We start from the raw sequence: 12,008 nt of genomic DNA, 5'->3' as shown, positions 1-12,008 counted from the left end.
AACATGCGTTACAGCAAAACAGTTATTGACAACAAAGCACATATTGTACATGGTTCTTGTCTCCGACCAGATCAGCAGAAAAGAAGAAGCCAAACATATTACTCTGTAGCAGTCATCGTATTATTTCTGACAAACCCAAAGGTATGAATTCCATAAAAAACCTGCCAGGCCGGTTAAATCAACATCGCCAACGACTAAGAATAGAGTCAGTAAGAGTAAGACCGAAACGAATGAACAACGAATACATGATGTAGGCTATAGATTAGTGTCTGTACTCACAGTGCTATAGATTAGTGTCTGCACTCAACGCACGTCACACAGTAACTATTTGAAGTATAGTTATTGTGAGGCAGACGTTGCGAGCGACTAGCTAAATATAACTCTCACTACTCTTTTTCGTAACTCAGCAAGTAAGGGTGTTACTAAAACGAATGACAATTGGGTTACACATAACAAATGACAATATGTTGTACACACTAAAAAATTGCGTTGACTAAAACGAATGACAGTAATGACAGCACAGACATTTGCTTCAACCGGATATCACAGTTCATACTTCGTGGGTATCTAGATCTAGTAAAGTACGGACAAGATAAAAACGCACCTTATAGTAAGCGAAATTGTAAGTCTGATTTTAAATTGTCTGATTTTAAAGTAAATTTAACGTCACTTTTCCGATATTAATTGTTAGAAACTAACAATACCATAATCTTGAAATGGCTTCAGTTATCTTTCTGTATAAATCTACAGAGGTAAAGGGCACAGCACGCAAGCGCAATCTCACACAAAAACTTTCCCTGTGGTTTCTATCCGTAAATTACACCAAAACCCTGCAAACATGTGATGCGATTTTCCTCAAATCATTGTTGCGCAGAAAACCAATAACCGCATTTACTCCACTCCGTTTATCATTCTAGCACTTTTCAACACTGTCCTTCGTTGTCATTCGTTGTCCAAGTTGTTGTCATTCGCTGTCATTCGCTGTCATTCACAAATGATAATTGACCCTGTACTAAGTCAATTGTCATTCGTTCATTCGCTGTCATTCGTTTTAGTTTGTCCCGCAAGTAAGTATGTCATGTTAAAGACTAACCGCAACATTTGCCTATGAAACCCTACTTTATATACCCTATGGTGTGGCTAGAATTTGGAAGTTGTACAGCTAGGCCTCCTGAGGCCTAGACTGTAGACATTGTGACTGAGTCTAGCCTATCCATACATGTTTTATAGGTCAGTAATACAGTCAAGAAAGTCAGAAAGACCCTTAGGCTCACAGCACAGAAAATATACTATATTTTGATTATGTCCACTAATATTACCTTTACATTTTCTTCTTAAAATTTTGGACCAGTATTACTTCTGTTTGTGGATTAAATAGCTGTGGTGGTGTTTGAACTTGCACACAATGTATGTTACAGAGATGAAGCCCTGCAGTAGTTTGGGCACTTTCAATGAAGTGAAGACTCGCCCCAAACCGCGTGCCGCGCTCTGATAAAGTTAACTTTCCGTTGCTTGCAAGTGAAGTTTTCTGCTTGTCGCTACAAAATGCAGACAGTAATGATTGAAACGATACCTTGTTATTTTTAGGCTAGCTGGACCTGAGATGTCCATCGCTGTACCATTTGTACACTGCTGTGGGTATTGACCGCAGCTGTATGTACTTACTGTACACTAGTGTCTAATTACTGAAGGTAGCAAGCTGTGTGCATATTTTCTGGGATCGGTGGTGGTGTCTAACACTTCTGTACACCTCATTCGAAACTAGGTCAGATTACCGGCATTAGACATTTCTTTTTGCGCGAGTCTTCACACCCTTTAAGTGAATAAGTGTAGATTCTAAATGGATCAGGCCAGGGAATAATTTAGTGCTCACATTTTTTAAAGCATTTATTGAACACTCTCACAATTCCCTTACACAATGCTCTGGTTCTTGTGTACAACAAACTGCTCTAGTGTTTACATCTGTCCACTTGTATAGCAGTTTGCACATTTTGCATAGTATTTTGCACTGCGAGACTGAATAAATTACTCCAGGCTGCAGTCCTAAACTGACATCTAAAGGTCAGAGCTGTTATCCTGATCATTGACCAAATAAGGATGAGTTTTTGCTTGTGTAATAAACTGACCATTGTGGAAATCACATATTAGGCTTACCGTTCAACATCTCTCCAAACAGGTCCGTCCTACTGTAGTTATTGATCACCATGGAAACAAATGAACTCATCTGTTGTTTGGCAATTGAGAAGCTTGGTGCCAGTGGTGAATCTTTGAAGAGAACAGTACATAAGGGAGCAACGCTCATTTTGGGAAGAAATGAATTCAGGGATATTTTACTTAAAGTTTCCGCTGGAAAGTTTCTACAAACCATTTCTTTAGATAAAGTATCGGTTTTCAAACGTTTCGCTATGGAAGGCAAAGCCTGTCTGAAATTTCCCCAGCACAGGTTACAGCTCATGATATCCAACTGTCCACCGCATAAGTTAATCAACTTTCTCAAATGTATGTACGTAAAATTAGATTGTGGTAAACTCAAGAAGCCAATCAGTGAAAGAGTTAGGCTGATGTCTCAACTGCCGAGGAAGTTTGATGAAATTAGTCCATTGAATGCCAAAGATGTTACAACTGTGAACACTGCCAGAGCCAAGAGAGAGGAAAACAACGGAAGCAGCACGACTCCTGGTGCCGGAAAAAGGAAACCGCTGAAAAGAATCCGCTCCATTACAAATGAATGTGAGAGCATTGTAAGTATCTTGACATATTTCAATTACCGTTCTGGATGTCAATGTCAACAAGAGAATTGAACCAGACATGTTTGATATTGTGTGCTTAAGTAATCACGAATGCATTTCAAGGTGATGAATGCCTTGCTACAAATACGGTAGGGGCTTGTCTTCCAAGGTGTGTCTGCTGGTCTTAGTAGAATGTGCCTTTTCTGGCAAAATATATTGCTGTTGTTGTGAACTTGTGAGTGAAAATATGTTTTGCATGAAACTATTATTCAACTCTGATAAAAAAATACATTGAATGAAGTTAAAGTACATGACCTGCACATTGTGAATCTTTATATGCTGTGTCCAGTTGAAAGAAATGAATTTAATACAATAATACCTACAGTATCTGTATAAGCACGTCATTCCTGGTTAGTATCAAAGTTATGATACAACTACTGTACAGTAGTGTGAATTAACCAATAACACTGGATATTAGATGAAGTGAAACAATCTTTACTAACAGTACTACCACACAACTGAAGAACAATGTTTTGAAATTATGGTTTATGTGTTACCTTCAATAGCTAATGTCATCTAAATGAATTATACAAAGGAAGAAAAATCTAACATAACATAGAACATTTCTATATTTACATTTCTACTGGTAATATATAATATTTTTCTTATATCAACTTTCACGACACACTCTCTCTCAATTTTTAGGAGGATATGTTGCCCAAAAAGAAAGCTCATATTACCATGCAAGCTCCATGTCAACTCTCCAAAGAACAGAAGTGTGTGCTCAATGCTGTGCTTTCGGGGAAGAATGTTTTCTTTACTGGCAGCGCAGGTACAGGGAAGTCTTTCCTGATGAAGAAGATCATCGGTGCTCTTCCACCTGACTCGACATTTGCTACGGCTAGCACCGGGGTAGCTGCCTGTCACATAGGTGGAACAACCCTACATCAATTTGCAGGTAACAAGATTTAAACTTGTAATCTTTATTGAAGAAATGCTATACCTTAGTTTGAAGGAAGAACTTTACTAATTAATGACGAATATCTCTGTTTCTATAGGAGATAATGTTATTAAAGCGAATCAAGATAGATACTTGCTTACCAGTAGGTTACTTACTTAGTCTACATAGTTTTTCCTAATCCCTTCTACAACTCTCATCCCTTGGTAATTGAGAAAATCTTTTACATGCTGTGGATGAATGCTATTGGATGTACTCTGTCAGGGAATTTATGGACTGTGCCTACTATTTCAAACCCTATGGAACACTGCATCCACAAAGGGTACATGTACCCAATGGTAATAAACACTAGTCTATTGAATCAAGACTTTAAAAGAAATGGCAACAATATATCAGTTGTAAGATGTATGATGGAGGTTCATCCTGTCACAACTGTCATTAAAACATTCTGATAACATGGAAGTCAACTCAGGTATCATGATTTTATTACTATTATAATGCAATGGTAGATAAACCTCTGACAGTCAGACATAATTAGCGAGGTGCGACACTGCATATTGTGCCATCTTTGTACTATAGCAATTTCAGAAAGCCTTTCATTGAGTCGGTAAAGCCCTAAGATTTGAAAGTAATCATCATTTCTTTGCTGCTTAGGCTTAATTTAGACTTTGCTAAACTGAAATAATTCTGTTTCTGTATTGAAAGGTATTGGCACTGGCAGTCAACCATTAAAACAGTGCATTGAACTGGCCTCCAGACAAGCCAGAAAGAAAACCTGGAGAAAATGTAAGCATCTGATTGTGGACGAGATCTCAATGGTTGATGGAGAATTCTTTACAAAGCTTGAGGTAATTATGACTCCATTGTCTTTCATTTATCATGATGTCATACTATTCGTTAAATAACCATCAATGTTAATTGTTGAAAGTATTGGTCAATATTGGATGAGAAAAACAGAGTTTGGTTCAATTTAATTTGATTTTGAATCTTTTTTTATTTATCTCTGGTTGTGAGATTTGTTGCAATCACCCAACAGTAGAATGAAAATAGTTTATTTGAAGAGCTTCATTCTCTTATTCATTATTATCGGGTAACAAGTGTTAACAGCAGCCAGTGTTTAAATCTGTGAAGATCAATATACACACAGAAATGTGGTATTTATACAGGGCAGTATGGAAGCCATGAATGATAACCGTTCTAGTTTTTGCTGTTTCTTTTCATCCAGACAGTGGCTAGGATTGTTCGCAATAACCAGGAACCGTTTGGTGGAATCCAGGTCATTCTTTGTGGAGACTTCCTTCAGTTACCACCGGTGGTTAAAACAGGAGAGAAAAGAAACTTCTGTTTTGAGGTAGTGAGAGTTTAACAAGTTCTTTTTTGGAGTAGTAAGAGCTTCACAAGTTCTCATCAGGTTCCATGTTCTTTTGTTAAAATCTTCCATTGAATGGAAATGTACATACATTCATCTCTTTGTTCATGTGACATACCCTGACATACAGTACCCTGTAATCCTGTTAATACTCATAGGTGTACACAGTGCCTTTATAATACAACATTATCAGTTATATGACAGGTAAACAACTGAATAAAACACTAAAGATTTTGAAGGTTCATTACAAGGGAATGTTCTGGGCAATCTTTGCTCTTGTCATGAAACTTTGAAAATGTATGTGGGGAAGGAAAACTTTGTTAATGTCAGTGGGCTGATGTTTATTTTGGTAAAGTTGCCCATTAGTTACATAAAGATATCCAAATGAATGGAATACATGTATCATGTTATTCTGTTTTAACAGTCTCCTGCTTGGCAGCGATGCATTGAAGTAAACTACGAGCTAAGGACCGTTCGTCGACAGAATGATCCAGTATTCATCAATATTCTTCAACAAATCCGGGTCGGCAGGTAAATTAAATCTCCACATTCATGTCTGGGTGGGCAGGTATGTTACATCTCCACATTCATGAGAATCATGAGAGAGACTGATGGTCTCAGAATCATTAGAGTGACCGATGGTCTCAGAATCATTAGAGTGACCAATGGTCTCAGAATCATAGAGTGACGGATGGTCCCAGAATCATTAGAGTGACCAATGGTCTCAGAATCATTAGAGTGACCGATGGTCCCAGAATCATTAGAGTGACTGATGGTCTCAGAATCATAGAGTGACCAATGGCCTCAAAATTATTAGAGTGAACAATGGTCTCAAATTATTAGAGTGAACAATGGTCTCATAATCATTACAGTGACTGATGGTCTCAGAATCATAAGAGTGCCTGATAGTCTCAGAATCATAGAGTGACCGATGGTCTCAGAATCATTAGAGTGACCAATGGTCTCAGAATCATAGAGTGACGGATGGTCTCAGAATCATTAGAGTGACTGATGGCCTCAGAATCATAGAGTGACCAATGGCCTCAAAAGTATTAGAGTGCCTGATGGTCTCAGAATCGTAAGAGTGACCGATGGTCTCAAAGCAAAGTTCACTTGTTAACAAATGTTTTATTTTATTTTCTGTTTAATTCTCAAAGTTGCTCAAAAGAGGTATCAACGAGACTGATGTCAACATTTAAACAAGTGGTTGAGAAGAATGGAGTGGAGGCGACCAGACTCTGTACTCACAAAGAGGATGTGGAACAACTGAATAGAATACACCTGGAGAAACTCACAAGTAAGGCCTAGATTATGTACCTGTCTGTTCTAGTTTACCAATAGTCAGACCTGACCACAGATAATGTACCTGGCTGTTCTAGTTTACCAATAGTCAGACCTGACCACAGATAATGTACCTGGCTGTTCTAGTTTACCAATAGTCAGACCTGACCTCAGACAATGTACCTGGCTGTTCTAGTTTACCAATAGTCAGACCTGACCACAGATAATGTACCTGGCTGTTCTAGTTTACCAGTAGTCAGACCTGACCTCAGATAATGTACCTGGCTGTTCTAGTTTACCAATAGTCAGACCTGACCTCAGATAATGTACCTGGCTGTTCTAGTTTACCAATAGTCAGACCTGACCACAGATAATGTACCTGGCTGTTCTAGTTTACCAGTAGTCAGACCTGACCTCAGATAATGTACCTGGCTGTTCTAGTTTACCAATAGTCAGACCTGACCTAAGGTAATGTACCTGGCTGTTCTAGTTTACCAATAGTCAGACCAGACCTCGGATAATGTACCTGGCTGTTCTAGTATACCAATAGTCAGAACTGACCTAAGGTAATGTACCTGGCTGTTCTAGTTTACCAATAGTCAGACCTGACCTCGGATAATGTACCTGGCTGTTCTAGTTTACCAATAGTCAGACCTGACCTCAGATAATGTACCTGGCTGTTCTAGTTTACCAATAGTCAGCCCTGACCACAGACAATGTACCTGGCTGTTCTAGTTTACCAATAGTCAGACCAGACCTCAGACAATGCACCTGGCTGTTCTAGTTTACCAATAGTCAGACCAGACCTCAGATAATGTACCTGGCTGTTCTAGTTTACCAATAGTCAGACCTGACCTCGGATAATGTACCTGGCTGTTCTAGTGTTCCAATGGTCAGACCTGACCTCGGATAATGTACCTGTCTGTTCTAGTTTACCAATAGTCAGACCTGACCTCAGATAATGTACCTGGCTGTTCTAGTTTACCAATAGTCAGACCTGACCTAAGGTAATGTACCTGGCTGTTCTAGTGTACCAATAGCCAAACCAGACCTCATATAATGTACCTGGCTGTTCTAGTTTACCAATAGTCAGCCCTGACCTCAGATAATGTACCTGGCTGTTCTAGTTTACCAATAGTCAGCCCTGACCACAGATAATGTACCTGGCTGTTCTAGTTTACCAATAGTCAGACCTGACCTCAGATAATGTACCTGGCTGTTCTAGTTTACCAATAGTCAGACCTGACCTCAGATAATGTACCTGGCTGTTCTAGTGTACCAGTAGTCAGACCTGACCTCAGATAATGTACCTGGCTGTTCTAGTTTACCAATAGTCAGACCTGACCTCAGATAATGTACCTGGCTGTTCTAGTTTACCAATAGTCAGACCTGACCACAGATAATGTACCTGTCTGTTCTAGTTTACCAATAGTCAGAACTGACCTAAGGTAATGTACCTGGCTGTTCTAGTTTACCAATAGTCAGACCAGACCTCAGATAATGTACCTGGCTGTTCTAGTATACCAATAGTCAGACCTGACCTCAGATAATGTACCTGGCTGTTCTAGTTTACCAATAGTCAGACCTGACCTCAGATAATGTACCTGGCTGTTCTAGTTTACCAATAGTCAGAACTGACCTAAGGTAATGTACCTGGCTGTTCTAGTTTACCAATAGTCAGACCTGACCTCAGACAATGTACCTGGCTGTTCTATCTATGTTCAGAGCTGGAATCACATCCATCACTCAAGAGTGAGGCCTTGATAACGTAATTGGTTGTTCTTTGAATGTATTTGAATTCCTGGCCTGGATCTTGCTCACTGAGCACAACTGTGGTGGTTTGATATGTCACCCTCAGGCCCTGTTATGATGTTATTTCTTCTGTTTTGTATTATCAGCATATTTTGAAATTCACAAGATGTCGAATCATAAATTATTAACTTGAAATAAACTGCCCTATTGGACAAAAACATGAATTTCTTGGCAAGTTTTGTATCAATTTCATGAAAGTTTAATTTACCATTTTCACACTGTTATCTAATAGTAAATAATAAGGACTAATAAAAATAATAATAAATTTTCATGGACACCAGTGATTTAAGTTTAGATTCTTATTTAAAATGATTTATTACTTCAGCCGAGTCCAGGTTGTTTGAATCGCAGGACAGTGATCCTCAGCTTCGTCGACATTTGGACAGCCAGTGTCCCGTAGGACAAAAAATAGAACTCAAGATTGGTGCGCAGGTAAGCAACTGACTATTGTTACAAGAGATCAGTTCTCCATCAACACCCTTTTCAATGTGGCAAAGAACCTTCTCTGAGATAGAGTTGTAAGCTTGCTTTCTTGTGTTGATCATTCATCATTTGCTTTATTGAGAAACAGTTGACAGGGAAAGTTGTTAAAAGGGTTAAAAAAAACGGTTTCCAAGAAGTTTGCAGAATTTATCTTGAAATTTAAGTTGAATAAATTGGCTCTTTGTTACGTTTTTGATTAAGCAAAATTATATACATTCAGTTTGCCAAAGACATACAGTACAAGTTTGATGAACCTGTTCACATTCCATTACAGTTGTAAGGAAGGAGTGACTTCAGTTACACTTTTCTGTGATTTATTCCACTCTCTGTTATTCTAGCATAAGCTACACTCAGTGAGTGCATATTGTGGTCCAGTCCATGTGCTCCAGATCATTCATTGTAAGGATCTTTGAGTAAACTAAAGTAATTGAAATTATATAAAAATGTTTCTGTTTTTACCCTAGGTTATGCTGACCAAAAATATAGATGTGAATCGAGGTTTGGTGAATGGTGCTAGAGGTGTAGTGAAAGGGTTTGAAGCAGGGCCACGAGGTAAGAAACAAAGCTAGGGATAATTGTTCATACTTTGTTCAATGTAAAAAGGGACTAAACAGTGAATAAGAAAACATGGCTGATTTCAACCGGTAACATACGTAGTTAAAAAAACACTTTAACCAAACTATAAATCATTTTTAACAGTGTTGGTATGTCTATTTCATTAGTAGTTTGTGACCATTTTGATGTTCACACATTACCATGGTAACATAAACTGAGTAAAGGTGATTCCTCACTGAATGTGGTATCATCTCATCAAATTATGCATCTTTTTGTATCACTTTGCTTCAGTTAGAACTTAGAACTGTTAAATTTTTAATTCCCAGCTATCTCAGTACCAAACCTTTCAACATTTATCATGTTGTATTCTACCTTGTAGGTTACCCAGTTGTAAAGTTACTATGTGGAAGAGAGGAGACCATTAGACCAGAACGATGGACCGTTAAGGCCATGGCTGGTGTCCTTCTAACTAGACGTCAGCTACCTTTAAAGCTAGCTTGGTCAATGTCTATTCATAAAAGTCAGGTCAGTTGTTGGCAGTTAATTCTCAACTTATAAATTATATCAAGCTGCTTGGTGCATTTGCTGTTCTTTTTTTAATAATAATTAAGTATTCTCATCATCGGACATGGTCAGACTGATTAATTGACAGAACACTTTACTTTGTTGTATTATAACATCATGAAGGTATCTTGTAGGCTGTGTTATGTGTTGAATCTTGTAAGCTGTGTTATGTGTTGAATTTGTAAGCTGTATGATATGTTGAATCTTGTAAGCTGTATTGTGTTGAATCTTGTAAGCTGTATGATGTGTTGAATCTTGTAAGCTGTATGATGTGTTGAATCTTGTAAGCTGTATGATGTGTTGAATCTTGCATGCTGTATTATGTGTTGAATCTTGTAAGCTGAATTATATGTTGAATCTTGTAAGCTGAATTATATGTTGAATCTTGTAAGCTGTTATGTGTTGAATCTTGTAAGCTGTATTGTGTTGAATCTTGTAAGCTGTATGATGTGTTGAATCTTGCATGCTGTATTATGTGTTGAATCTTGTAAGCTGTAGTATGTGTTGAATCTTGTAAACTGTAGTATGTGTTGAATATGTAAGCTGTATAACCTGTATTATGTGTTGAATCTTGTAAGCTGTAGTATGTGTTGAATCTTGTAAGCTGTATGATGTGTTGAATCTTGTAAGCTGTATTATGTGTTGAATCTAGTTAGCTGTATAATGTGTTGAATCTAGTTAGCTATATAATGTGTTGAATCTTGTAAGCTGTATGATGTGTTGAATCTTGTAAGCTGTATTATGTGTTGAATCTTGTAAGCTGTATTACGTGTTGAATCTTGTAGGCTCAGGCTGTATTATGTGTTGAATCTTGTGCACTGTATTTGTGTGTTGAATCTTGTAAGCCCTCATATGTGATAAATTTTCCAGGTGCTGTGAGAGCCAGGTTGAGCGCCCTAAGAGAATTGTCTGTTGAACTCATCATTATTCCTAGAGTGTATAATGAAAATTAGGATACTTTTTTTTATCCCATATTTTCCCAGTTCCTGTCCATATTTTCTGGACCCAGGCATTGAGGCTGCCGCCTTCCTTACCCCTTCACTCACCAACTTGTCATTTCAATGCAGAAAAAGTCATCAATCAGCTTGTGACAATTGCTTAAACTTTACGGTTACTATGGTGATGCTTTGTTCTTCAGCTTGTTCATTGTTTATGTTACTTTGTTGGTATAAATCATATTCTTCCCAGGAACCCCACAGACCTTGTCAGGAGAAGCTTTTAAAGTTTGACCTGAGTTTACTGTCACGGTCAATTAAGTATGATATGTCTTTTATTTTATTTTTCTGTTTTCCATTCAGGGTATGTCACTGGACTGTGTAGAAATCTCCCTCTCTAAAGTATTTGAATGTGGACAGGCTTATGTCGCTCTGTCCAGGGCAAGGAGTCTAGAGGGATTGAGGGTTCTGGACTTTGAGAGTAGTTGTGTCCGAGCTCATCCTAGGGTTTTGAAATTCTACAGAGGCATGAGAAAACAGCAGATGGTAAACCAGGCATACCTTGGAGAATATTTTGGAGATCAGGAAAACCAGAGGCCTCTACAGTAGCAGAGGATACTTTACACAGCTTTAAACAGAACCAAAAGAAGAAGTCCATCCAAAAAGAATATTGCTTTAAAGTATATTCATCACCATATCAGCATAATATTCAGCCATTTGTAAGGCTGGGTCTGGTTATCTCGCAAAAGATTAAATTCATAAGTGTGTGCTTATCTCCTGTAATGAATTACAAAAAGTATTTTCCCTGATTTGATTATTCAAAAACTGAGATACATGCAGTTCAAAACTGTATAACCTGCGACCACGTTAACCCTGCTACCCTCTTAAAATAAAGTTAAAATAAAAAAATATCAAAATATCAAATAACCTTTAAAAATTATTTGAGAATGAGAAATAAATGAGAAATAAAAAAGTATTTGAGAATGACCAACATTTGACAGCAACTGTTTTGAATTGCTTACAGTTTGATTAGTAGTTCATGACACTTGTGTTATATCTAGTGCACTTTATAGCACTAACAAGGAGTATTCCTATATATTCAAATAGCAAAAGACTAAATGACATAAACAAAATAAAATAACAAAAACTGGCAGATCAATACAAATTAAATCTGCCTAAATGTGTCTTGGAAAGTTTCATCTAACAGAATGGACATCTATTGGTCACCAAATTTTGGAAATGGAACTTTAATCCTATCACAATCAGCAACATGTTTATCTGAGTTTTTTTTATCTCCCTTTAATTATGTAGTGATATATTGA

The 12,008-nt window shown here is 37.7% G+C and overlaps 1 protein-coding gene across 1 annotated transcript; it reads left to right on the top strand.

The window, feature by feature from the left end:
- Positions 1–3: 3 nt before the first annotated feature.
- LOC139956388 (ATP-dependent DNA helicase PIF1-like) lies at positions 4–11,557 on the top strand. The gene is made up of 11 exons (XM_071955197.1): positions 4–141; positions 2,177–2,741; positions 3,435–3,687; positions 4,393–4,535; positions 4,913–5,038; positions 5,481–5,587; positions 6,214–6,353; positions 8,475–8,581; positions 9,097–9,184; positions 9,567–9,712; positions 11,050–11,557. The coding sequence occupies exons 2-11, from the start codon at positions 2,205–2,207 to the stop codon at positions 11,293–11,295; spliced, it is 1,893 nt and encodes a 630-aa protein (XP_071811298.1). The 5' UTR covers positions 4–141; positions 2,177–2,204; the 3' UTR covers positions 11,296–11,557.
- The last annotated feature ends 451 nt before the right edge of the window (positions 11,558–12,008 follow it).

Source organism: Apostichopus japonicus, chromosome 2 (genome assembly GCF_037975245.1).
Source record: "Apostichopus japonicus isolate 1M-3 chromosome 2, ASM3797524v1, whole genome shotgun sequence".
Lineage (NCBI taxonomy): Eukaryota > Metazoa > Echinodermata > Holothuroidea > Aspidochirotida > Stichopodidae > Apostichopus > Apostichopus japonicus.
The sequence above is the reverse complement of the archived record's forward strand: the minus strand, read 5'-3'. Positions and strand labels throughout refer to the sequence as shown.